Source organism: Gamsiella multidivaricata (assembly GCF_025024155.1).
Source record: "Gamsiella multidivaricata strain RSA 2152 chromosome Unknown BC939scaffold_7, whole genome shotgun sequence".
Classification (NCBI taxonomy): domain Eukaryota; kingdom Fungi; phylum Mortierellomycota; class Mortierellomycetes; order Mortierellales; family Mortierellaceae; genus Gamsiella; species Gamsiella multidivaricata.
The window spans coordinates 25,333-51,046 of NW_026251715.1; the positions used below are offsets into that span (position 1 = coordinate 25,333).

Genomic DNA, 25,714 nt, shown 5'->3' on the forward strand with positions numbered 1-25,714 from the left:
GTGCGATTGATCATCCCGTTCCCCCTACTCCTCATCCCATCATCCTCATCCAACATCATCCTCACCCATGCAAACACATCCATCTGATCTGGCGCACCATACTCTCCCTCCTCCCCTTTCTATTTGTCTGCACCCGTGTCTGCGGCCGCCACTGTTTCCTTGATAGGAGGTAAAAAAGAAGAAAAGAAGAAGAAGAGGTGAGTAGTCAGGACTAGTGGCAGGGTAATCAAATGATGGATGGAGTGTGACATCATAAAACGAGCGTCCTTTTGAGCTTTGCCGTCCATGTGCCTCTGGGTCATGGGGTCATGGGGTCCTCCTTTTTTTACATGGCGACATGTATTCGCCATCGCTCATTGTCACTCGCCCACCCCACTAACGCGCTCTTTGTCCTTGTCTCTGTCCGCCTAGACCCTTTTCTACCTTCGTCTTTGGCCACCAGAACTCCTTCATCGTTGTCTTCCTTCTTTCCCTGTCCACTCCATTCGATCCCTTGGTCGATCCATCCATCCATCCACCCGCACACACACACACACACACACACACACACACACACACACACACACACACACACACACACACACACACACACACACACACACACACACACACACACTCTCTCTCTCTCTCTCTCTCTCTCTCTCTCTCTCTCTCTCTCTCTCTCTCTCTCTCTCTCTCTCTCTCTCTCTCTCTCTCTCTCTCTCTCTCTCTCTCTCTCTCTCTCTCTCTCTCTCTCTCTCACACACACACGCAACCACATCGCGCGAAACAAAAAGAACACACTCAATCACCCATCCTTCTTTCTCTTTGTCCTTCTGTACATATCTCAAAGAAAAAGCAACCATGGTACGACAGCGCTCCGACTCCAACACCGCCTACAGGCAAAGCAAGGACACTCCCGAGACCCCTCTCACCCCACGCACTCCTCGCTCACCCCATCTTCACCGCTCCCGTCTTCTCTCACCCTCTCAATCGCGCCTGTCCGCAGCAACACCACCACTATCACGCCCTGCACTCAAGCGAGAGCACACGGACGATGTCGATATGGACGGAGACAACGACCTGGGTGCGGTCCCCACAAGGCTTGCTCGTCTTCCCAACGCCAAACCAACGCCTTCAGAACTCCTCTCCATGGACCTCAATACTCTTGCACTGCGCACCATCAGAGGCAGCAGCGACCATAGGAGCCCCAACAGCCTCAATTCTGGCTTTGCAACACCCTCCGCAAGACTGTCGGACGATGCTCTCGAGCACATGAACATCAGTCTGCCTTTTGAGCGGTTTTTTGGCTCTCCTCCTTCGTCCTCTCCACGAACTCCATCCAATGACGGTACCCTAGAGTCCGTCCACCGATACCCAACACGCACTCCACCACGCGAGCCCACCCGGAATGTTCAGTTGACGCCTGTGAAATCTAGAGCTGCGCTCAAGACCAGGATTACAACACCGCCAAACTCGGGCACCGCTCAGCAAAGGACGCCGTTCAGTCCACAACAAGAGAGCAACAGCATCAGCAGCAACGGCAGCAACGGCAGCAGCACGCGACAGTTTATGGCCGATGAAGATAATAACCTGTTCTTGACACAATCGCCTCGAGCTATCCGGACTCCGCGAAGGAGCATGAACCGTACAGACCAGTCCAGTCCCGCCAATATCACCTTGACAGAGAAACCTGTACCGGTACCAGAATTGCTGATACCCTCTACTGGCCAGTCAGTCGCAGGCCCATCAGGACAAGGCAGCAACAGCAACAACAGCAACGGCAACGGCAGTGGCAATAGTAGTAGTAGTAGTAATTGCCTCCAGGGCGATGTTATCCGTTTAGATGAAGATGATACAGTCGAGACAGAGTCTGTCCAGAGTTCTACAGGAGGAGATCTGGAGAAGGAGAACCATACACCGAAATACTCGCAGGACTCGACGAATCCGTTCTATATCGGAGGCGGCGGCAGTTCAGGATTGGAATCAAAACGGCCCATGCGATCGAACACAAAGGTGACGGATGGATCAACAACACCCACAGGACCGACAGGACCCACAGGGTCGATTACTCGGTCCAGACGATTGGCTTTGGGTTCAATCTCTCCATGGCGATGGAACACATTTGATGAATTCACGACCAATCCTTCAGCACTCGCTCATTACAAGGGCGCAAAGGCCTTGGGACTGACGGACAGCACAGGGAGTCCATGCTCGAAAGCAGGATATGCAGTATCAGAATGGGTCGAATCAGTTTCTCAACAAAAGAATACGGCCCTGTCGAATGACTCAGCAGCTGCCTCGTCATTATCCGCTTCAGCACCAGGATCATCGTCGGCGTCCTCTTCGTCCACGCCAAGGAACCGCCAGACGATGAATGGCAGACCCTCGTGCACAGCACCATTGGGATCCTCTACGTCCTCATCGTCGTCGTCATCCATGTTGAACCCTGTTATCGGTAGCAGCAAGGGCCTCAGTGGCAAGATCTCGGACCACCATTCTAACTCTGCAGAGTCTGCGGAGCGCAAGGGAGGACCCTCATCCATGGTTGCCAAGCTGACAGAAAGTGTGATCCAACCGCACTCGGTAGCGTTCAATCGACGGGCCCAACAGGTTGCTGGACGGATTTATTACTGGAAGCATGGGGTCTACCATCTGGTGAGCGAGCAGGACAAGCAACAGTGGCCTGGAGAGTGGAAGTTTGAGGTGTTCCAGGACCCAGAGTCGTCGAGCGGAGGTGGGCCATCACAGACAGAGAATGGCGGGGGTTCAGAATCGACTACGATGGGTACGCTCTATACGGGCAAGGGCAAGCTGACGGATCGACAATTGACTGGACCGGCTTCGAAGCGGATGCGGGTCCATCGGGAGCCTCTGGGAGGACTCTGTGAGCAGAGCAGCAGCAGCAGTAGCAGCGGCGCACACCATCATCATCAGCAGCAACAACAACAACAACAACAACAACAACAACAACAACAACAGGAAGTGGATTTAGGGTCGGGAATGGAACGGGATATGACGACGCCGCCGCCGAGTCCGAGCAGCGGTCGTGCGTCCAAGATGCGACAGGAGGTTGGTCAACGGACGAAGCAGTCGCGACTTCAGGCACGATATGACTTTCGAGAACGGCGGATGTTGAACGGTCCGTTGACGCCTCGTTCTCGGCGTTGCGGCGTATAAACCCCCGCCTCGCAAAAGACTTTACGGTCTCTTTTCCCTCCTCTCTCTCTTTTTTCGCACTGTAGTTCTCACGGCCTGAATAATTGGTATTATTTTTGGAGAAAGAAAGGAGGAGGAGGAGGAGGAGGAGGAGGAGGAGGGAGAACCCTGTTCAAAGTATATGTTGTTTTCACCCATTCATTGTAGTTCTAAATCTGTACCTAGTTTCTTTCTCATTTTTCTTTTAACTTTTGCATGTATGAAATGTACAACAATGACTTTTTTTTCTTTCTGCTATGTTGTTTCTTTTTGTTCATAATTGTTTGTTTGTTTGCTTGGTTTTTGTTCTTTTGAGTAGTCTCGCGTTGTTGTTGGTGGTGGTGGACATGTTATTTATACCCGCTCGGGCTAACGATGATAATATGAGTGGGAGGGGGGGGTCACTATACAAAAAAATAATGGGAGGAGGAAAGAGAGGAGGGAGGATATGGACATGCAGGACACAGACAATAAAATAAACAGAATAAAATAAAATGAAATAAATAAGGGTGCGAGCGCAAGAAGAGAAAAGATGAAGAAGAAGAAGCAGAGGAGGAGGAAGAAGAAGCAGAAGAAGAGGAAGAAGAAGATGAAAGGCGTAGGTGAGTGAGCGAGTGTGCCTTTTTTTTTTTTTTTTTTTTCTTTTTATACATGTTCAGAACCTGCCTCAAATCAGATTTTGCGCAAAAAAAAAGAATTTTTTTTTTTTTTTTTTTTTTTTAAAAATACGACGATTTTATATGGATCGTCGTATAGGAACCAAAAAAAAAAAAAAAAAAAATGCAAAATGTACAGAATATGGAACGTACAATATGATATGATATGATACGATACGATGGATCGACGGGGACAATGGAGAGAGGAGCGAGAAGAGAAGAGAGAAGAGAAGAGAGAGAGAGAAGAGAGAAGAGAGAGGTAGAAAGGATCTGTCAGTTGAAAGTCATTTCGTTGGCTGAGTAAAAAAAAAAAACGACAAAACAAACAGACAAAAGAAAAAAGCAGATCGTCGTAAGTTCTGGTATCAGGATCCTGAGTCCATCCAAACGAGACGCGATCGCGATCGTGAAAATAAAAACCAGCAACAGCCTTTCGACATGGGACCGGGAGGAGGAGGAGAGGAGGAGGAGGAGGAGGCGAAGAAACCATGGTGAGCCGTTTGTTCGCGGACAGGGACGCTCAAGTCGAGGGAGAGAGAAGGAGGATGAGGAGGAGGAGGAGAAAGTGGTCTTTGTTCTTACAGGAATCCAGATTCAGAGAGCAGCCGTGTGATCTTTTCCTCTTCACCCTCCCTATACCATCCAAGGCCATGCAGAAAAAAGCAAGAAGCGAAAAAGTAAAGTGTGTCAATAATAGTAATAATTAATAACAATACAAAGAAAAGAAAAAAAAAAAAACTAAACGAACCTTGGTTCCAGTGCCAGACTCATATCGTACAGCTCCCCCACTGGCTTTGCATGGTCCAGCCCCCTTCGGATATACGCCTGGATCTCTCGGACGGAGGTCAGACAATATGGCACCGACTGGTATTGTTGGATCTCCCGGATGACCTCCGCGGTCGAGACGCGCTTGTAGAAATTAATATGGTTCTCGACACCCTTGAGCATGTCCGGGTTTCCGTCCTCGATCATCACCAAGTCTGTGAGGTAGACCCCCACAAACGGCACACACGGTGGGTTGGCAGAATGGAGCTCCTGACGATAGTCGCCCCAGTTCTTGGCAGAGCTCGTGACGTTCTGGAGGGCCGTGAAGACGTTCATCATCCGGGTCGGCACGAGTTCCCAGGTGCGCTTGAGTCGGTGGATGGGTGAGTGCGCGAGGGCTGCGGTGGTGTTGGAGAGCATACTAAAGTTGTTCAGCATGCGCAGTTTCTAAAGATTCAAAGTAAAAAAAAAAAAAAAATCAAGTTGGTTAACTGGAGAATCAACATGCAGGCATAGAGATACTAAGAGACACTACCCCCCGTTGGAAGGGGATAAGAAAATGCCCACTTTACCTCGGCCACGGTAATCAGGTGTCGGACGATCGCCGCCCGCTTCTTGACCTCCTTCTCTTTCAACACGATCTCGCTGATCCAGTTCGCGTACAGGTTACTGGTCTCGATCATCTTCTTGATGTTGACCGCCTTGGCCGACATCTCCGGGTCCTCACTCGTCCAGGCCTTGGCCAGACACTCCACAGGTTTGATCCGGTTATAACAATTCGCCTCCATGATCGTCAACTGTCTCGCAAACTCCAACGGATCCAGATCCAAGAACTTGATCGTCTTCAAATTCCGGGGCGTGATCGGCTGGGGCGCCTGTGTCGACAAGTTCAACACCATCTTGCGGAACGACCCATCCGAGGTCTCTCGCTTCTCCACCAGCTTGATCAGCTGCACCGCCGGGAAGCTCAACGTGTCCCGCATCAGACTCGATTCCGAAAACTCCTTGATCCGTGGCAGCACCTGGTGGTCCTCGACCTCGTCCTCCAGATAGTAATGTTCAAGCCAGGACTTGATAATGTTGAACACCCGCAACCGAATCGGCGTCAGCTTCCGTTCCGTCCACTGCTCCCGTTCCGCTGGATCCAGTCCCGGGGGCGGTGAGATCGTGAACCGACGGAACAACAGCGTAAAGAACTGGGAAGTCGTCGTAAAGGACCGATAGGTCAACAAGAACGTCGCCACAAAATTCGCGTCCAGCCCGTCATGGAGCGTCAACCGCTCGACCAACGCCGGCAACGTCCCGCCCCGGACATGCCCCTCCATGTTGAACGATATATCTGCTGGTGAATAGTCGTGCCCCAGGTACCAGGGTGTCTCGATCTCCTTGGCCGGCTTTGGTGTCGGCGCGTCCTCGCCCAGCATCTTCTTCAGCTTTGCACCCCGAGCATTGGCCTTTTGAGAGAGCAAAATATTAGGTCGGGATGCTGTCGGTGGGTTGATCTCTATCGGCGATGTCACGGATGGCTGTGTAAAGGGGAAGACACTGGGGTGGGACCGGCCGGTGTATTCCGTTCCTGGAGTGGTCGGTGCCGAAATCCCAGACACGCCCGAAATCGAAGAATTGGACGAGAAGGACGACGGTCGAGAATCCGACCGATGACGCGAGCTCTTGGCCGTCTCCGCATCCAGATCCGAATCAAGCTCCATAAAATATCCATCAATCTCGCTCTGTCGATGAAAGCTCGAGTAACTCGCCTGGCCGACCAATGTTGAGCTCGTCTCTGAAGTAATCCGGATTCGCGCCTGTCTATCTGCCTCATCATTCTCTTGCGCCAGCGACCGAGCTGCCGATGTCAGGTCCATGACGGATCTCTCTGCCGTCTGAATGGCCTCCAATGCCATCTCCAGCACCGTCGTCTGGGCCATGGGATCCGTTGCCAGCTGGACGGCCATCACAAGTGCCGCCACGTTGTTGTAAAGGGCCTGTCTCGAGACCCGGACATCCAGAAAGATATGGTCCTTGATCGTCGGGTGATCCGCCAAGACCTTGGCATAGTACTCGCCCACCAGGGCAAGCAACTGCCCAATCTGCGACAACGTCTGCTGGCATTGCGACACCAACTGTGAGGACTGCGCCGAGTTCATGACCGAGGGCGCCAGGTGCACTCGAGAAGTGTCAAAGCTCGTCAGCGAGGCCACCTTTTGAGAGTTCTCCAGAGCTTTGGTTATCTGTAACGAAAGGACCCCGATGGCCTTGCACGCGCTCTTGCAGTAATAGTCCAGCTGGGAGAGAATTCCCGCCGAACCCATCGATCGCCTGTACGGGTGTTTGTCGCCGCTATCGAACGACAGTCGAGGGGTGCTGGAGGCTGTGCTGTACGGTAGCTTCAGTCCTCCGGGCTTGGACTCGAGCGGTGCTTCGGAATCGAGGATCAGCTTCGCGTCCACATCATGGACTGTCACGCCCACATTCTGGGCCGCCGTGATGAATTGCTGGACCGAATTTGCGACATCGTCGACATCGGACCGCATCTTCCCAACTGCCCCCTCAGCGGGCCAAACACTCGACGCCATCTTGGCCGATAGTACCAGTCTGGAGAGGGCAGCCATGATCTGACGATGATGGATCTTGAGACTCCTGTGCAGCCGGATAGGAGTCGCGTCCTTGTCGATCGTCCCGGACGCATAGAACATCACCCGGACAGACTCGACGACCTGGGCGGCCTGGATTTGATAGTATGGCTTGTAGCCATGATCCGCTGAGTGGAGGAGGTTCTGAAGTGTGCTGGATGTATGTTTCGCTAAAGAGTCCCATGTGGGTTCGGAATCGAATGGATTAAAGACCGGCGGCAGTGGTGGCAAACCCTCTGTTTGGTCCGCCGTGCGTGCGCTTGAGGGCTTGCGGATGCCTGTCGGCACAAGAAATCCATCATGGGTCAGAGGAGACCCCGCTCGCGTCTGAGAAAAAGAAAAAAAAAAAAAAAAAAAAGAAAGCAGCGTACTTTAGTATGGTATAGTACTCGTACAGGGATACAGGGAAGGGGAAGGGGGAGGGGAAAGGTCCGTCTTATTTTTAACGCGTCCATTTTTTCGGTGGGAACAAAACGGATAGTTCCCCCGGTCGTTTTTGTTTCCCATCCATTCAGATGTTCGCCAAAGTCCGTTAGAATGTGCTCTCATTTGCATCCAATAACCGCTTTTTGCTCAAGTCTCAATCCAAACGACCCGCTGCAGTGGAGGGAATCATGTCGTGGTGGCGATAGCATCCAGGCTCTTTCAATATAGCTTCTCCTTCATGCCCCTTCCCTCCCTCCCTTTGCTCTCGCTCCCTGCATGCCATCATCATCAGCAGCAGCATCATCATCCTTACGCGCTGGTATTTGCTCACTTAGCTCATTCGCCTCCACCGCAGTAACACCATACATATCTCTGCATCGTTCCCAGGGGGACATGGATCAAGATAGGATAGATATACCAAGAAAAATGAAGAAAAAACAGCAACAACAACAACTAGAGCTGCCTTTCTTACCGGTACCGCAGATGCCTGCCAGGAATCGGGTCGTGTGGAATCACTACGGCTGTCAGATTCTCCGAGATCATGGGCTGAGGACGACACGTTCCTGGGACCGTCTTGTACATCCCTGGCGCCTGTTGTTAGTGAGGTATGAGAGGAGGCTGCACTGTTTCCTTTGGCCAGGGAGGACGTTGTCGAGGATGCGCCGATCGTGGGGTCATTGATCGAGCCTGTTAACGATACAATACAATACAAAAGAGGAAGGAACACTTTGGTGTTAGAAAAACGAACGGATTTCCTCTGTGTGTGTGTGTGTGTGTGCGATGGAATGGACGGGGCGATCGGAATATGTGCTCCGGTCGTCTTTTTCTTTTTTCTTTTTTTGTATGAATTGATGCAGTTGCGCACTGTCTATCGGTCTTCAAAATCATAAAAATATATGAAAGAACTAGACTACTTTTTTTGTAGCATGTCTGATCCTGATAAACCTTGACGCGTATCTTTCTTTATCAACAGGGCAAAAAAAAAAACGGAGCGGAGGAGGAAAAAAAAAAAAAACACACCATAAAGACAAAGAAGATGCCATGGGAAAAAAAAGAGAGCGTAATGATAAAGACGCGCGGAGTATGAGGAAAGAAAAGAAACACATGAAAAGAGAAAAAAAGAAAGAGAGAGAGAGTAGAGATCACGACATTGATACCTGGACACGAATTCAAGGGTATCACAGCATCTGGGCCTGCATAAGAAGGACCAATATATAAAAAATAAAAAAAAGAACACACTTACCGTGGTCTGGATGCGGAGATGCCGTTGGCCTAATGGGCGGTGCAGAGGATGAAGGATATATTGCGGAGGTTGCTCCGGTTTCTGTGGATGTGAGTGAGGTGGAGAGAGCGGTGAAGGAGGACGTTGGCGATATGACAGCTGGCTGTGTTTTGCTTTCAGGTTTCGCAGGCGTAGGTGGGCCAGTAATGGACCAGGAAGATTCTCCTGTGCGGGTATTGAAGTAGAAGACTTGTCCGTCGGGTGTTGTCTGGGGCAGCCAAAGGTCGTCGTTGGTCTGTTACGAGCACAATGTATTCAGCAAATGGCAGGGAGGGGGTGCGTTTTTTTAAAAGAAAGATGTAGGGGAAAGATTGTCTGTTAGTGTCTTTGCCCAAGGTTCTGTTAGTTCCGATTGCTTGTTTAGAGAATAGAGCGTTTGACCAGTTGCTTTTTGAGGAATATCATTAATATCGCTAATGTCATTTCAATTGGGGGGGGGGGGTCGTGTGGGGAAATATGACACAAAGACCCGTCCAAGATGGTAAGGTGGTAAGGTGGCGGTTGAGGGTGAGGGTGGTCGAGGATTCCAATGGGATTCAGAACTTGCCGTTTCGTCCGTCGCGTCTGGATCCGAGTCGTCGTCTGCGAGCTCGGCCTGGGAGATCTCCTCGACAAAGTTGGAGGGAAACCAGCCACGGGCGTCGTTGCAGAGGCCATACCACCATCCGGACTCGAGCTGGGCGACGACCTGGATCAGATCATCCTTTTGGAAGGAGAGTGAGATGGTCGCAGGGTCCGTGGACTGGTAGGGGTACAGAGCCCTGACGACGACGAAGGGGTAGGTGTCGTCCGCGGACAGCGGGTGGTGTAATGCCGAGTCCGGTGCTGCTGCTGCTGCTGCTGTGGCTGTATTGGAGGGGGGTATTGAAGTAAGGTTCTGTTGTTGTTGTTGTTGTTGTTGTTGTTGTTGTTGTTGTTGTTGACGCTGGAGATGGGGCTCTGTGTGGGCGGAGGGGTCCATCTGGAGGTGTGGAAGAGTGAAGGTGTGCTGAATCTGAGACCGACAAGGGTGTGAGGCGGTGGTTTGCGGGGTAGAGCACAGAAATACACAAGAGGCAGACCCAGGACAGAGGATCGAGAGCTGAGGGCGGGACAGAAAGTGTGGATGGGGGAATGGATGAGCACCGTGGGGCGGTAGGATGTTTGAGCAAGGGGGTGTGTGTGTATGTAGAAGAAAAGAAGAAAACCAGGTGACAGCCCAAAGGAGGAAAGGAGGAGGAGGAGGAGGAGGGGGACGTGTGGACTGCAGAGGGTATTAAGAGTAGACACAGCGAGGGAGCGGCCTGGCTTTGAGAGAGGAGGGAGGGGCAGAGGGAGGAGTTGAGAGCGAGGAGAGGACAGAGGAAAGCAGGGAAGGAGGGGAAGAAGAGAAGAGAAGAGAAGGGAGAGAGAGAGAGAGATGGAGATAGAGCGAGAGAGAGCAATGGGATACGGATGGACGGGAGGGTCTTCCTCCTTCCTTCCTTCATTCTGGGTGCTGTCTTTCATTTGTCGATTGCACAAACCAGGAGGTACCCGTCCGCCTGTACTCTCTCTCTCGTTTTCTTCCTCTGTTCCATTTCACCCGCGACTGTGCAACACCCACTCGCGCCTGAACGAATGATGTTCCTGTCCTTGCGAGACACATTAGTGGGGGACGACCCCGGGGTCTGTTGTCTCTGTCGCGGGGGCTGGCATTCGTCCGATTGCTGCGTGGGGGTGATGGTTCTTGGTTCTTGGCCCGCCCTCTCGCCAAGAGCGAGATGGCATCCAACCATCCCCTTGCTTTCCATTCTTAGTCAGAGTACATCTGGACAAGTACATGCCCCATGTGCAGTTGACGACCTGGACTGGGATGGTGTGTGTGTGTGTTTATGTGTCTGTGTGTCTGTGTAGGGTGCCCTCGCATGGGCCAGGCCTGGTGGATGGGCACAACACTAGAACCAAAAGGATATATAAATATATAAAAACTCGCTCCCCCTTTCCGTATTTCCATACGCGACAAATGCGACAAATGCGACAAATGCGACAAGCGCGACAAGTGCGACAGAAGGACGCGACAGCACGGCCGTACACTCTCCGACACGCGTTTCCCTCCAGCTCCACCCCTCGTCACCGCCTTTTTGTCACCGACTCTATGATATAATCAAAACCCCTTCCCCCCCCCTCCCTTCCCTCTCTTCCCTTTTCTCTTTCTTCACTCACCTCACTTCTCGCAGCGTAACTCCTCCACACTCCTTGTAGCGTACCATCCTCCATCCTTCTTCCCTCCAACTGGAATTGCGCTTTGCTCCTTTGCATGCGCCTGCCTCTGATCTTCTCACGCCCGACCCCCCCTCGTCCTCATCCACCCTCCCTCTTCGTTCTCACTCTTCGCCTCTCCAGCAAGATACCATCCTCTGCTGCCATGGCTACTTCTAGATCCACCGGTGCAAGGGCCCTGGCCACCGCCGCCGCTACCCCCAGTTCCCCGCCTACAGCCGACTACAAAGTCCTCTCCTCGAATCCGTCTCTTCAGCCTGAACAAGACTCAGGTCCATGGCGAGTGCCCCTCGACCAATCAGACCAGGTCCGTCTTCAGCTCGGTCTCGCCAGAGAGGCAAAGCATGGCTCTGCCTACGGCCCCGATCCCAAGTTACTGGACATGAGGTTCAAGGCTCAGTCACCCTCAAGACTTCTTCTCGAGATAGAGAATGCACACCGTCGAGCCTGGAAGGTCCCCGAGTCCATCGTCCCCCGATTTCCTCCCAAGCAAGCCCTCAATCGTAATCAATCTGGCCAATTAGAACAAGCTTTGGATTACGAAGTTGTTTGGAACGACCGTGGGTCCTTTGCTTTCACTGTCGTGAGAAAGGCCACGGGTGAAAAGCTGTTCGATACCTCCTCCTTGGGATTGACCATGTCGGATCAGTACCTGGAGCTCTCGACCCGCCTAGTCGGTGGATCGACCCACGGACAGGCCGCCAATCTCTTTGGTCTAGGCGAGAACGTTGGTCCATTGCGTCATAAGACAGGGACGACCACTACGCTTTGGGCGCGCGACAGCCCCTGCAAACCCAACATTAACCTCTACGGATCCCATCCTTTTTACATGGAGATCCTGCCCTCTGGAGCGGCCCACGGTGTTGTAAGTACCAAATTGTTACTTGATGGAGATGGCTCTGTATCATCATCATACGTGCGTCATTGGGCGAGTTCACGACGACTTGGCCAATTCGCCGTGGTCGACCCCCCCTTGGGGGGGGGGGGGTCTTGGAAAAAAGTAGTCGTCGTCATCATTGTGTGAGGATGGCTGCATCCTATCTCCGTCAATCGCTGTATCTCTTGCCCAAACATTTTTTTTTTGTTCAGATAAGGAGGACCCACGAGTGGGCACAGAATATGTAGATCTGAATGCAATATCTGGCATCGAATTTCTTTCTGCTGACGATGGTCTTTTTTTTTTTAGCTGCTGATGAGCTCCAATGGGATGGACATCATTCTCTCGCCCAAGGGCGACCAACTGACCTACAAAGTCATCGGAGGCACCATTGAGCTCTACATCTTCACGGGCCCCACGCCTCAGCAGGTCATCCAACAATACACCGAGCTCATCGGTCGGCCCTGCATGATCCCCTATTACGCTCAGGGATTCCACATCTGTCGGTGGGGCTACAATACCCTCGACAAGGTCAAGACCATCGTCTCCAACTTTGAAAAGAACTTGGTGCCCCTCGAGGCCATGTGGATCGATATCGAGTAAAGGATGAATGCATTTTTTTTTTTTTTTTTTGCGCCGTGCTTCTTATTATCTATACTATCTCAATTTTTGCAGTTTATTCATTTTCTCTGCTAACCCGTCCTCTTTTTTTTTTTTTTTTTTTTCTGATGCTGATGCTCTGCTGGATACAGTTATATGAAGGACTACAAATGCTTCACCTTTGACGAGGAACGGTTCCCAATCAAGCAACTAGCAGAGTACGTGGACGAATTGCATTCTCAGGACCAACATATGGTCATGATCCTCGATCCAGGCATCAAGGTCCAGTACCAGCGCGGTCTCTATGAACCCTACGACGAGGGTGTCGACAAGAACCTCTTCATCAAGAGACGGGTCACCAAGCTAGAGGAGACCGAAGACGGAACAAAATACCATGACGGCGATCTGGTCGATTTCGTCGGCAAGGTCTGGCCAGGCAAGACCACGTTCCCGGACTGGTTTCATCCCGAGGCTCAGGCTTACTGGACAAAACACATTGGTCAGTGGTGCCGTCAGGTGCCCTTGGACGGGATCTGGATCGATATGAACGAGGCCGCCAGTTTCCATGACGGCGACTGCTCGCATATCGAATCTTCAGAAGATCGTCCTGTGCGTGTCTCGGATTTTGCACTGGCCGAGGCCGATGATGAGGAGGGCGAGGCCGTGGTCGAAGGCGGCGGCAAAGTGCAGCAGCCTCAGCATGCGGGTTCCCGCACCAAGAAACAACAGGACAAGGAAACCGTTGTCCGCCCACTCGAGTCCGCGCAGCCCAAGGAGACCATCGCCATGCATGAACACCAATACGAGGAGAAACATGATCCTCACTATCTGGAGAGACAGCAGTCTGGCGGCGAGTCCCTACCGATGCACAGGAACCATGAGGGCCAAGAACCCAGACCCAATGTGGTCTACGCTAACGCGAAGCAGCCTCCATACCGTATCAACAACAACAACGAACACGCGGATCTCGAATACCGGACCATTTCTCCCGACGCTCTGCACCACGGTGGTGTCACAGAGTACGATGCCCACAACCTCTATGGCCACATGGAAGGTATTGCCACTTATAAGGCCATCCGAGAACTGCAGCCGACGCGGAAACCGTTCGTCCTCTCACGTAGTACCTTCCCGGGCTCTGGTCGCTTCGTCTGCAAATGGAATGGCGATAACTGGTCGACCGAATACGACATGAAGCAATCCATCCCCGGGTTATTGAACTTCCAGTTCTTTGGTATCAGCATGATCGGCGCCGATATCGGAGGGTTCGGTGACACCGCGTCGGAGGAGCTCCTGATCCGTTGGCATCAACTAGGCTCGTTCTACCCCTTCATGCGGAACCACAACTGTCTGAACAACCCCCCACAGGAACCCTATGTGACCAAGGACCTGTTGGAGGTCAGTCAGAATTACATTGAGATGCGCTACAGACTGCTGCCGTACTGGTACACCCTCTTCTATCGAGCCCATCAAGACGGTCGGATGGTCTGCTCGCCCGTGTGGATTCTGGACCCCAGGGATGAAAACCTGCTCGTGAACGATACACAGTTCCTGGTCGGAGAATCCATCCTAGTCTCACCTGTGCTGAAGCTCAAGCAAAAGACTGTCAAGGCTCGATTCCCGGCGGGACGATGGTACAATTTACACACAGGTGCACTGGAGGTGCTTGTGCCCCGTAGGACGGACGATACCGCCCAGGGTAGTGTGAGCCAGGTCTATGAGATGGATGCGCCCCTGAAAAAGATCCCTGTCCATGTCTGCGGAGGAAACATCCTGCCCCGTGCTGGCATTCCAGCCGGAGAATTCATCCGGACGACGACCCAGGTCCGGAAGGCGCCTTTGGAGGTCTTGGTGGCATTGGATGAAACAGAGTGTGCTCGTGGAGAATACTATCATGACGACGACTCTCTTCAGGCCGCGGACGGCACGCTCGTCAAATTCGAGGCACGCCCTGGAATGCTGACCATGACCTCCTTGGCCGCGGAAGCTCTTGTGGACCCATTGAAGGCGCCCCCTCGTGGTGCTCGTTCTAGTGCTAGTGCTGTTGCTGCTTCTACAGAGGACGACAGCGGACTGTGTGTGCCACAGGGAAGGAGCGATTTGAGGCCTACGTTTGTACAGTCGGTCGTCGTGTGGGGAGTGGGCATGGACCCTGTGGTGGCGGGCAAGGTCCCAAAGAACCAGGGCGCAGCAGCGTCCTCGAGTCAGGTGGAGGCACACCAGGTCCGAGTATCGATCGTGAGCGCAGTCCCACCCGAGACAGAGACTTTGCAGCATCAGCGCGAGTTGAGCGCGGTGCCTGCAGAAGACTTGGCTGTCGAATGGGATGCTTCAAGGGCGCAGCTCGTGGTTCGATTCAAGGCGCCTGAAGGACTCAAGATCCGCGGTGACCAGGCACTGGAGATTGACTGGACGGAGGCGCTTGTTGCGTAGACAGGATGGATAGAGTACCATTTTGTTATACAATAAATAGACTCTCGTATTCCCTTAATAACGACCATGGGAGGTAAAAAATGAACGGTACGAAAGCAGCAAGACTCCTTTATTTTATTAATATTGCAGGCGGTTCTCGCGCGACGCGTCCTGTTTGTTCCACATGCCATTCCGCGTTACACGCAGGGGACTCAATATCCACATAGAAAGGGCTATTAGATCCAACAGAGCCAACTAAAGAAAGTATAATTCTAGTCGTTTGTTTTTTTTTTAATTGAATCAAGGACTTTTTGATTTTTAGAGCTGATTTTTTAGTCCAGGGATAAAGGGATAACGGAGAGGGAAAACAATTTACAGGACCTTGGCCTCGTTTTTCAGCTTGTCGACCAAGTCATCGACGCTCTCGACAAGCTTGCCTCCCTGTCTCTTGGGGGGCTCGGAAACCTTCAAGATCTCGATGCGGGGCTTGATATCAACAGCCAAATCTGCGACAGTGAACTTGGCCAAGGGCTTCTTCTTGGCCTTCATGATGTTGGGAAGCGAAGCATATCTAGGGACATTGAGACTAGAGGGATCGAGCGTAAAAAAAAAAAAAAAAAAAAAAAAAGAATTATACGTTAGAGACAGAGAGATCGTGGAATGCATAGAAATGTCAACCTTGCCCTGAGATAACCTGTTGTGCACCGTAAAACAGGGATATAGATCGCCTTGACTTACCGGAGATCAGTGGTGAGAATAGCAGGGAGAGGAGTCTTGACAGTCTCGACACCCCCATCGACCTCACGGGTGACGGTCATGGCCTTCTCGCTGAGCTCGACCTTGGAGGCAAAAGTGGCCTGTATTGCGTTGACATACGAAAACGAGTTGGATCAGTAGGGGTGACTCAATTAAGATATCAGATCGCTCCAATACGACTTTCATCGATCTCTCCCTATACGTTGTAGAACGTCGTCCATGAATGTACTATCCGTGGTGTGTGCCTGGGTTGTCTATGCTGTATCGCCATTCGTCAATGTTGAGACTGAGGTCCAATGCCGTGTAGCTGACTGGGATGGCACCAATGATGCGAGACACCGTTCCTGGAAATTGTCGTGCCCTGATTTTTCACACGCCTTTGAACAAAAAGAATCATTCATTATTCTTTACCTGGGGCCAGTTCAGGAGTCCAGCGAGCATCTGTCCAGTCTGGTTCGAGTCGTCATCGATGGCCTGCTTGCCCAAGATCACCATATCGGGCTTCTCCTTCTCCACAACCGCCTTCAGCAGCTTGGCGACGGCCAGGGGCTGCAGCTCATCATTGGTCTCGACATGAATAGCCCTGTCAGCGCCCATGGCCAATGCCGTCCTGAGAGTTTCCTGCGATTTGGTGGGGCCGCAAGAGACAACGATGACCTCAGCATTGCCCTTGGACTTGGCGAGGGCCTCCTTGATCTGAATGGCCTGCTCTGTTCCGATCTCATCAAAGGGGTTCATCGAGTGCTTCACATTGGCGGTCTCGACGGCTGTGCCCGCAGCGTTGACGCGGATCTTGACAGCGTAGTCGACGACGCGCTTGCAAGCGACGAGGATGCGAAGGTTGGAGGACATTGTTGGCGGGTGTTGTCTTGGGGAGAAGAGGAGAAGAGGGGTAGAGAGGAGAGTGATTTAGGAAAAGAGGGTTTGATGGGAGGGAGACGAAAGAGGGAAAGGAAAAAGATGGAGATCAGTTACCCCGGGTGCAGTATTCGTGGTGCGGAGAAAGGACAAACACCCGTCACGTGAAAATAAGCTGTTGGAAACACGCGCGTGTTCGTGAGGACCAAAAAAAAAAAAAAAAAAGTTGCGGTGCTCCATTGTCCATTGAGGGATGGTCTATTACATATGATTAGGATTGAAGCTATGGTGTAGGTATAGTGCAGTGTGTCATGAGCTCTACGCACTTGAGTATTAGGCAGCGAGGGACCATTCAGTTCATTTGCCTTGTGTAGAGTGCCGTCGAGAGTCGAGATGGCTGTTGTGGTTTGCCAGGGCTTCATCTTGCTCTCTTATCTGATCCTGCAACATGTCTATCATTTTCCAGCGTATAATAAATTGCTTAGTATCACAAAAATAGCAAGTGTGTACTGCAACGATAAACCAAAACCAAAACCAAAACCAAAACCAAAGCACTTACTAAACCAGGTCGATCCTTCGAAAACGAAACCCGATGTTGGGGATCCCATCCGCGGATCCATCGCGTAGTCCGAAATATCCGATTGTGCAGACGTGCGATTGTAAGAGTCCCTCCTAGATGTTAGAAGTTGAGGGAAGAGTGTATGAGTATGTAACTCATAGATCTTACGTATTCCTTTCTCCAAGTATTACCACTTACTCGTACGATTCCCATCCATTCGACTCGTTAGAGCCGATCGAGAGCATCGTATTAGTGGAATATACTCCAACAGGGGATAGATCATCATCTGAAGGAAAACTGGAATGGCCCTTTGAAAAGTCTAGAATGGGCGAAGGGATGAATGAGGATCGACCGCTCGGAGAGGAGCTCAGCATGGGTGAAGTGTCCTGACGGAAATGGCGTTCGTTTCCGACCGAGGTGTCGATGACGATCCGAGGCACCTCTGGGCGCAGCCGCGAGTTTTGCTTGGCCCGACGTTGCTTCAAAAAATTGCGCCGGGCCACGATGGTGAGGAGCAGGTTATGAATCGTCTCGCGAGCGACAGCGGCCTTGACCTCCTTGACACGCTCATTTCGCGTCAGAAACTCCTCCATGCTACTCATGATTTAGTAATAAAAATAGTCAGGAACGAGGACCAATTCCTGTTAAAACATAAAACATTACAAGAGCATAGTGAAGTGTGAAGTGGGGCCATTCCCATATGATCTTACCCAAGTGCCTGCTCAATATCCACCAGAGTGAACGAAAGGATATCCAAAGTGCTGTAAAATGAAACCCCACGGCTAGTACAGGTCGCCAACGCTTCCTTGTAAACAAGGTTGTAGATCTTTCGACGATGGTACACGTCCATGGTGTCAATCCTGGACAGTGTCTGCTGAAGTCCCTGGAGGTCCAGATGGGCATCCAGCTTGTTCTGCTTTTCACCTGATGCGCTAGTTTCGGACTCGGATATGGTAATCGGGACAGTCTTTGGAGAAGGTCCAGCGCCCTGAGGGCTTTTGGCAGCAGACAGACTTGGACTAATGGATAATCGATTCATTCGGCGATTGGACCCCAGACCGAGTACAGACCGATGCGACGTGGATCCGTTTTGAGCTGACGGCGAAGGAGGCGCGTGCAGATGATTTGGACCCCCGTTGCCTGATGAGGAACGTTGTTCTGAAGGGCTGGAGGAAAAAGAGTATGCCTTGACAAGGTTGGGTGTACTGAACTCTGGTTGCTTGTACACTCTTGTGCAAAATCGTCCTTCTAGTGATCGCAGCAATTTTGAAAGGTGCTTGGGATCAATGTAGCCAGTGCCCCTTGGATCAAACTTGGCCCACGTCATTTTGAAGTTCCTCAAATCCTCTCGTGTAATCAAGGTCGTCAGCGAATCCTGCTGATATGCAAAGGAAAAGTTGCTGATAATGACGGCGATAAACATGTTGAGCAGGATGTATGTGCAAACAATGTAAAACGATAGGAACATAAAATACGCCCATGGCTGTGATCCACAGTCACCGTCCAGATATGATGTCCTACTCGGGGTACAATTGGGCGGTTCCACCATCATGTCGTGCATAACAAAGTCCCAGTTTTCTCCAGTAGTCATGCGGATCAGCATCAGCATCGTGTTCCCGAACGAGCCAAAATTGGCAAGTCCCGTAGTCGAGGGGCCGAGACGCGTCATACCAAAGAGCTCGCGGAACATGATAGCATACACGGTAAAAACTACCATGAATACTGCCGTGATATTGAGGATAGATCCCAATGCAATCCTATATCATGAAAAAAAGGTATTCAGATACCGATAGTTTCTCGCATGTTCATAACCAAAAAAGTCCTGTTCAACTTACACCAATGCCCGGAAAAGGACTTGAAGAGAATCGATTCTTTGCGCCAATCGAAACGATATGGTGATCAGCAGGAACTTTTCCAGCCTCAAGGTCCACAGCTAAGATGCCATAATAGAGAGCCAACGGCATTAAATTCATTTGTTGGTATCATCGATCGAGAACACCCAGGGGCAACAAAGCAGGCGATCCGGAGTCCTTGTACCTCGTGTCCGATGAAGCGTGGAATAAGTGTGATCAATGCCAAGGTAGTAATGGCAAGGTCGTAGAGGTTCCAGCGCGACAACCGCCATTTGTGGAACCCGTACCCAGTAATTTTGATCATGATTTCCATTGAATAAAGGCCCAGGAAGATGAAGTACGATATATCTATTCCCAGAGCGAAGCAATGGTCCTTTAGTAAATTGCCGTCTGCGAGAGGTTGGAAGAGCAGATTAAAAGACATATCGAGAAGCCTTACCCTGAATGTCGGTCAGTAGCTGCGGTTGGCCATAGTGCTGCGAGGCTATCAGGCATACGTTTAGCACCAGAATTACAGTCATGATCCGCCAGAGAATACCCTTCTTCTCAATCACTAGGTCGTAGCAAAAGGCTCTGATACGATTCTGGGGCCTTGCAGGGGTGGCAGTCGGCTTGATCAACCGAAGCTGCCGCCGGAGATCGATCCAGCGACGTTGTTCCACAGTCAAGAGCGAGATTCCGTTCCATGTCTTGAACGTCTCCAAGATAACACCGATAAAGACTTGCACAAAGATGATCGAGCCGACCAGCATGAAGACCAAAAAGTAGAATGAGTTGAAACGGTTGGGTTCGTCCGGCTGGATGTACGGTTGTTCTCCTAGATAATCGGGAACCGCGCGACCGGACTGCAAGACTAAAACCCATCCTTCCTGTGAGGCCATCTCAAAGAGCACCAGCACTGCGGCCTGGATAGTATCGAAACTGTAGTCGTAAGGATTACTCCAAACTCGCGGAATCAAGATATCACCATTGTCGTCCCCGCTGGGTGGATTCATGAATTCGCCCACACAGTCGCCTTTGTTCGTGATGGTTGGGTCGTTGCACAGGTAGAAGTATCCGGCGTAGACGTTGACGCCGTAGATCGCGAAGGGCCAAAATAATAGCGCCGTCAGAACAAGTGCGACGACCATCCTCGGCAATGCTTTCCCAATCGCCCTGAACATGGCAGATACACCCTCGAAATAACGGATAATACGCAGCACTCGAAGGCAGGATAGTGCTCGGACGGCTCGTGAGACGCTGTAAAGGTGGTCGATTTGCGTAAATGTCATCACGCAACTCATAACGACAATAAAAAGGTCCATAAAGTTCCAAGAGTTCCGTACATATCCTGTTGGTGTGAAAACGAAGCCATCCGCGAGGATCCTGAGACCCTGCTCCACAACGAAAATGATAGTTGTGACATAGTCAATGTCGCCAAGAATGTCCTGTCTTTTAGTGTTTCCTGAGACCATGGCCCTTCGTCTATCCACCGGGTCGTCGGCGATAATGACAGCAATGCTCAACAGGATACATGTAAAGATAAACCAGTTGAATCGGTTCATGGTTGACAACTGGCGGTCAATCCTTGGACCCACAAGACGGCGGCACCACTGCCTGAACCGGTTGTTGCTTGGCAGGAGAAAGAGAGACCGATCGTAGACGGGATGGGCCTCAAGGAACTCCTGAATCCCGGCTTGATCTTCGTCCGCATGCGTCTCCTGTCTGCCTTTTGCATTGCGGTAACCTTCAGGGGAGAGCGTCTTCGAGGTCGCACTATTAATATGGTAGGATACAGATCAATATCTATCATTGTAACAATCGTCCTTATTCTTTTTTTTTTTTTTTTTTTTTTTTTTTTTTCTTTTTTCTTTTTTCTTTTGCAAACGCAGAGCACAGTGAAGCGAAAAAAAAGGAAGAAAAGGCGATGAACTTACTGAGGATCTTCAGAATGCTGGTTCATATCCCAAGTGATCTTTTCAAGCCCGGCATCCAAGCGCTCCAGGTTGGCATCGATCTCATCTTGCGCCTTTCCAAACCCGGATACTCCTGCGACAGGATAATTGGAATCAGACTGGTCGCCTTTTAACAAGGGCTTTGTACTATCCATTGCCTCCAGCTGCGCCTGCGTTGGGAACCAGTAGTCGCGCATCCGCTCAAGCCAGACAATCAGCGGGGGTTTGGTCTCCATTATTTCGTTTGTGTTCTAACAGTGGATGAGGCCAGATAATAAGTACCTCATTTTGACTAGATAATCGTCAGGACAATTAGCATCATGGATAGTTACAGGTAATGTGTCGCCCTCTAAAAACTGTCGGAACACGTTCTTGCGGATCGATACAGTTTGGTCCATGGGTAATCCGTTGACGGTGAGAGTCTGTGGTCGTGCAGGGAGGTATGCATATGGATTAAGATAGCTATTGCCGGACGAAAGATCGATCATATTAGACTTTGCCATATCAACTTGCTCCAGCGCACCACAAGATAACCAACACTTACTAGAAAGCGCCCATAGACTTTTTAATTTTTGATCGCTGATGTGTCTCGAAGTAGATTTCCAACTGCTTTTTGTATTTTTCGTCGTCATCCATGTCAAAATGCTCCAGCACGATGGCGATGAAAAGGTTCAAAAGAACGTCTAAAAAACACAGAGAAAAGGGTTAACGGAGAGTCGAGTGGATTGCCGATCAGGGACGTTTAATACATTGTCACTTACAATGAGAAGCACAGTAGTAGATAACGAAAAATATGACGCCATAGACTTGCTTGTATCGCTCAGGATGCGAGTTCAGTCCATCGTACATAATGTTGACCCAGTTTTCGCCCGTCAGGATCTATGTTAAACAGCCGTGAAGTTAATGTCGTCTGTTTTCTTTTCTTCTTTTCTATTTAATAATAATAAACAAAATACTCTGCGTTATCGCCATGTGCTTACAATGAACAGAGAGATAAAGCTTTGGCCGAGATCGTCAAAGTTGATGGGTTGCGGATCGTCACCGTCCATGTCGCCGCCAAAGAGCATCATTGGGACCGGAGCACAGACCAACAGGAACATGAATGTGATCAGCAGCAAATTCAGCATTCCTGTGGCACTTCCAACGACTGCGCCCTATTACAAAATTACAAGAACATGCAGGTTGTTGATAAGCAATCGACAGGTCCTCCACTGGATAGGTATTACAGATTTTCAAGTTGGCACAATATAAGCGTTAGAAGCATTACCATCAATTCCCGGACTCCTGGGATTGCAGGTATGATGCGGTAGGCCCTCATGACCTGGAATGCAGTGAGGTATCGGAACCATTCCCAGCGATGAATTACAGGCAGAAGGATAATGGCTGTTGTAACAGCCAAAAACAAATCAAACTTGTTGGATTTCCGTCTCCAGAACTGTTCCCATGTACTATGACCAGCAATGCGCAAACAAATCTCAACCAAAAAAATCAATGTGAAGACCAGCTCGACATTGTCAATCTTTTTCAACGCTGAAGGCGAGCTGTCGTATCGGCGAAAACACATGGCGAGTAGATCCAGAAAGACCAAGAAAGCACCAACAATAGGGAACCAAGGATCGTTGACGATCCGGATCAACCATTGCCGGAATGGAGAGCGAACTTGGAGCACCTGATCTTCAAACTGCCATCCCTCTGCTGTATCCAATAGCACCCTTGTGTTCCGAGTTTTGTTTGAGAACGCTGAGTGCCTCTTCTCCGCCCTAACCGCTCCAAATGAGTATGTTATACCGGCTACGTAAATGTTGGAGGAAAAAAAAAAAAAAAGACCGTTAATATTAGAAAGTCTAATTTGGCGCTCAATATCAACAGGGTAGCGATATCTTACCGATGAAGAGCGGAATCATTAGAAAACTCATGAGAAAGATCGCCACGCAAAAGAATATGGCCGCCCATCTCGAATCACCGTCCATGACCCAGTACTGCACATCAGTCCAGCCTTCCATGGAGCTGACCGTAAAGACCGTGAGGAGAGAAAACAAAAAGTTGTCGAACGAGATCAGATTCAGCGGATTATAGTCCGGAAACTGCATGCAAATCTGCCCCTCTGGACAGATCATGGCCGTTGTCCTAGGTGATGAATCGTCTCCGTCGCCTTGTCCGATATAGTTGACAATGCCCATGATGGTGCCGTTACTGTAATATCCTCCACAAATTACTTCAGGCGACACAGGTACCCCTGGAAATAATAATAATAATTAAACGATCATTTGGGTCGGATGGTTAGTTGCCGTAAAGTGTTGACCAAGACACTTCATTGTGAACTACATTTTCGAAATGAACATACAAACGCTTGGATTATCCGGCTGCTGGATGGAGCATCGGCGCGACAATGCTCCTTGGAAGACAAGAAGTCCAATGAGACTCAAAATGAAGAAGAAAAAGAAAATGAATCCAAGGATGGTGAGCAATAAGGGTGCCGAGATCGAGAGGGAATCAATAATGGTCTACATCAGTCGAAGATGTTAATAGACAGATGTTAAAGTCGGCTGCGGACGAAATTATTGCATATTGACATTCGATGCCTCTACTTACCGATGTTCCCTCGGTCAAGGAAAGTAATCGAAGTGGTCGCAGAGCACTGATTGCTTTGAATACATAGACATTCTGGACTCCTGTCATCATAAAGGCAAAGTCGATCCAGTAGCTGGCTACGACGATTCCATCCAGACGATTGTAGTACGATCTAAAGAACGGAGCATGCGCTGGTCGATTGTCGGCCTCTGGAACAGGTGTTTCAGTCGTTTCTTTCGTGACTGGTACCGAAGGATTGGTTTGACTTTGTGCTTTTTCGAGCGCCGAGGAATGCGAGCGTACGCTGTTGACGCGTGAGAGTGAATTCGAGTTCTTTATAGAAGCAGATGATTTGGCTGGGGATATTGTGCTGACAAGTTGCTGGATCCCGCTGGGCAGTCGTTTCCGCCACTGAAAACCGTTACAGTCGAAAAAAAGTCCGTATACAATAGCCTTGGCCAGGATCTCCAGCCTACGAAGTGCAGGATATATGTATGTCAATCGCTCGTCTCCTTATAGCGCATCTCCTTGTGGATATATATAAAAAAAAGTGTAACTTACGTATAAAGAATATTCACTGCTAATAGTCCGTATTGCGTCCAGTACGAGCCGAATACATTCTTGGTTTCTGGAGTCATGGGCGTAATGACAAAAAACACCCATTGTGTGAGAATAACTACAAGAATAAATGGGTCCGTATATCTAGTGTCCATCCAACAATGTCACTGTATGTTAGCCGCTTGGCCTCTGCTATCTTTCGTATGCCATCATGATAATGCAAAACTGAAATATGCTCATACTTTGACATAAGAATCGACGCAAGCCATAGTCGAAGCGGATTTTGCGGAGAGAACAGCATGAGTGAGCGACCTTCGAGTCGCATCTTGACTGATCCACGATGTGTAAATCCACCTGGCGTGAACAGTGACTCCTCATCCTCCTGATACGCCTTCTCTGGGTGTGCTGAGTTGGGCTTTCCCAGATGCGATCCTGTACCCGAGCGCGAGTTGTCCGTGCTTTGTAGGGGTCCACGGTTTCCTTGTTGAGATGTCCTGACACCCAAGTTTGTTCCGCCTGCGTGGCTCCCTGAACTTCGTTTTGATCCCGATCGTCTCAAATTTCTCGAGGAGCCATGGTCAGATACAGCGGTATTTCCAGCTGGCGCAACCCATGGAGGGACATCTGGCACGACTGATGTGTCTTGATGAAAAGAGTTACGATGACCTGATCGTTGCTGCTCGTTTAGTTCGCTTTCGCTAGCCTCTCCCTGCGTAAAACTCAAGGAGCGATTCTGCGGCTGTTCCTGAGCTCTCGTATTAACTACCCTTGAGGATACATTGGCCATCACTTCAGACAGCCCACTCATCCAGCCTCCGGAATGTTCAGCGCCTGGTAGTCCTGCAATTGACGAACGATTGTGGACGACTGAGGACCTCTTGGAACCAACTGAAGACAGAGCTGGTGACTCTGGAGCAATTGGTATCCGCTCTCGTGTGGAGGATGTTGAGCTCTTAGACGCTCCAGAGTGGGACCTAGGGGCAGGGGCGAAAGGCTGGTCATCCAGGTTGAAGGAGGTATGCCTCCGCCTGCGGAGGGCAACCTCATTACCGCTGGATCTTTCAGGGTGATAGCCAGCATCGAGATCGGATTCTGAACTGTGGATAGAAATGTGGCTAGTGGGGGAGAAGGCGGCCGGGTGCTGTTGACTGGGTGCAGCCGAATTGAAGGAGGATGAGGAAGTGGTGGAAGCGGAAGATGGCTGAAGGCTGTTGTTAGGTGGCCCATTAAGGCGATTCAAGTCCAATTGATGAACACCCGGAGTCTGGAGAAAGAGGCGGCTTCGGCGTGGGAGGGATGAGGATGACGGGGAAGGTGAGGACGGCTCAGAATATGGGGTTGGCTGCAGCGCAATGGGGTCTATGTGCAACGAGGGTACGGAAGTATCCCTGTCCTGGTCCTGGGGGCTATCTGCGGTCCTGTTTTCATGGTTCATGGAAAGACATGCACCACTGTGTCTGAGATAGGTTCGAAGAAAGGACTGGAAGCACTTCTACGGATGTCTTTGTAAGGACAGGTGGAAGGATGGGTCTTGACCAGGGGATGGACAGGATGGGTGG

General features: G+C 50.5%; 5 protein-coding genes across 5 annotated transcripts; 2 read left to right on the plus strand and 3 right to left on the minus strand.

Annotated features, from left to right (window-relative positions):
- Nucleotides 1-667: 667 nt before the first annotated feature.
- Nucleotides 668-3,333, plus strand: BC939DRAFT_439070 (uncharacterized protein). Its single transcript, XM_051553918.1, has one exon. The coding sequence runs from the start codon at nt 844-846 to the stop codon at nt 3,157-3,159; it is 2,316 nt and encodes a 771-aa protein (XP_051416138.1). The 5' UTR covers nt 668-843; the 3' UTR covers nt 3,160-3,333.
- An 847-nt stretch (nt 3,334-4,180) lies between these two features.
- BC939DRAFT_279149 (ras guanine nucleotide exchange factor domain-containing protein) lies at nt 4,181-7,399 on the minus strand. Its single transcript, XM_051551194.1, has 3 exons — nt 5,171-7,399; nt 4,582-5,045; nt 4,181-4,466 (listed from the first exon to the last, which is right to left on the minus strand). The coding sequence occupies exons 1-3, from the start codon at nt 7,292-7,294 to the stop codon at nt 4,412-4,414; spliced, it is 2,643 nt and encodes an 880-aa protein (XP_051416139.1). The 5' UTR covers nt 7,295-7,399; the 3' UTR covers nt 4,181-4,411.
- Nucleotides 7,400-11,325: 3,926 nt separating this feature from the next.
- Nucleotides 11,326-15,087, plus strand: BC939DRAFT_499487 (glycosyl hydrolases family 31-domain-containing protein; the record flags this gene model as incomplete). Its single annotated transcript, XM_051559945.1, has 3 exons — nt 11,326-12,045; nt 12,367-12,656; nt 12,810-15,087. 3 exons carry the CDS (start codon nt 11,326-11,328, stop codon nt 15,085-15,087), a joined length of 3,288 nt encoding a protein of 1,095 aa, XP_051416140.1.
- A 69-nt stretch (nt 15,088-15,156) lies between these two features.
- On the minus strand, nt 15,157-16,912 carry BC939DRAFT_279247 (electron transfer flavoprotein beta-subunit). Its single transcript, XM_051551195.1, has 3 exons — nt 16,234-16,912; nt 15,805-15,923; nt 15,157-15,652 (listed from the first exon to the last, which is right to left on the minus strand). The coding sequence occupies exons 1-3, from the start codon at nt 16,672-16,674 to the stop codon at nt 15,439-15,441; spliced, it is 774 nt and encodes a 257-aa protein (XP_051416141.1). The 5' UTR covers nt 16,675-16,912; the 3' UTR covers nt 15,157-15,438.
- Nucleotides 16,913-17,037: 125 nt separating this feature from the next.
- Nucleotides 17,038-25,590, minus strand: BC939DRAFT_499489 (Ion transport protein-domain-containing protein; the record flags this gene model as incomplete). The annotated part of the gene is made up of 18 exons (XM_051559946.1): nt 17,038-17,132; nt 17,240-17,352; nt 17,438-17,833; nt 17,950-18,996; nt 19,075-19,172; nt 19,277-19,440; nt 19,532-20,847; nt 21,009-21,277; nt 21,359-21,488; nt 21,571-21,709; nt 21,788-21,905; nt 22,007-22,180; nt 22,294-22,817; nt 22,912-23,262; nt 23,371-23,530; nt 23,619-24,069; nt 24,159-24,299; nt 24,398-25,590. The coding sequence occupies 18 exons, from the start codon at nt 25,588-25,590 to the stop codon at nt 17,038-17,040; spliced, it is 6,879 nt and encodes a 2,292-aa protein (XP_051416142.1).
- Nucleotides 25,591-25,714: the final 124 nt, after the last annotated feature.

Coding starts and splice junctions, on each gene's coding strand:
- BC939DRAFT_439070 (XM_051553918.1), top strand. CDS start 844: ATGGTACGACAGCGCTCCGACTCCAACACCGCCTACAGGCAAAGCAAG.
- BC939DRAFT_279149 (XM_051551194.1), bottom strand. CDS start 7,294: ATGTTCTATGCGTCCGGGACGATCGACAAGGACGCGACTCCTATCCGG. Junction 5,046..5,170: donor ACCTGATTACCGTGGCCGAG/GTAAAGTGGGCA, acceptor TTGAATCTTTAG/AAACTGCGCATGCTGAACAA. Junction 4,467..4,581: donor AGTCTGGCACTGGAACCAAG/GTTCGTTTAGTT, acceptor TGGATGGTATAG/GGAGGGTGAAGAGGAAAAGA.
- BC939DRAFT_279247 (XM_051551195.1), bottom strand. CDS start 16,674: ATGTCCTCCAACCTTCGCATCCTCGTCGCTTGCAAGCGCGTCGTCGAC. Junction 15,924..16,233: donor GACTCCTGAACTGGCCCCAG/GTAAAGAATAAT, acceptor AACGCAATACAG/GCCACTTTTGCCTCCAAGGT. Junction 15,653..15,804: donor ATTCTCACCACTGATCTCCG/GTAAGTCAAGGC, acceptor CGATCCCTCTAG/TCTCAATGTCCCTAGATATG.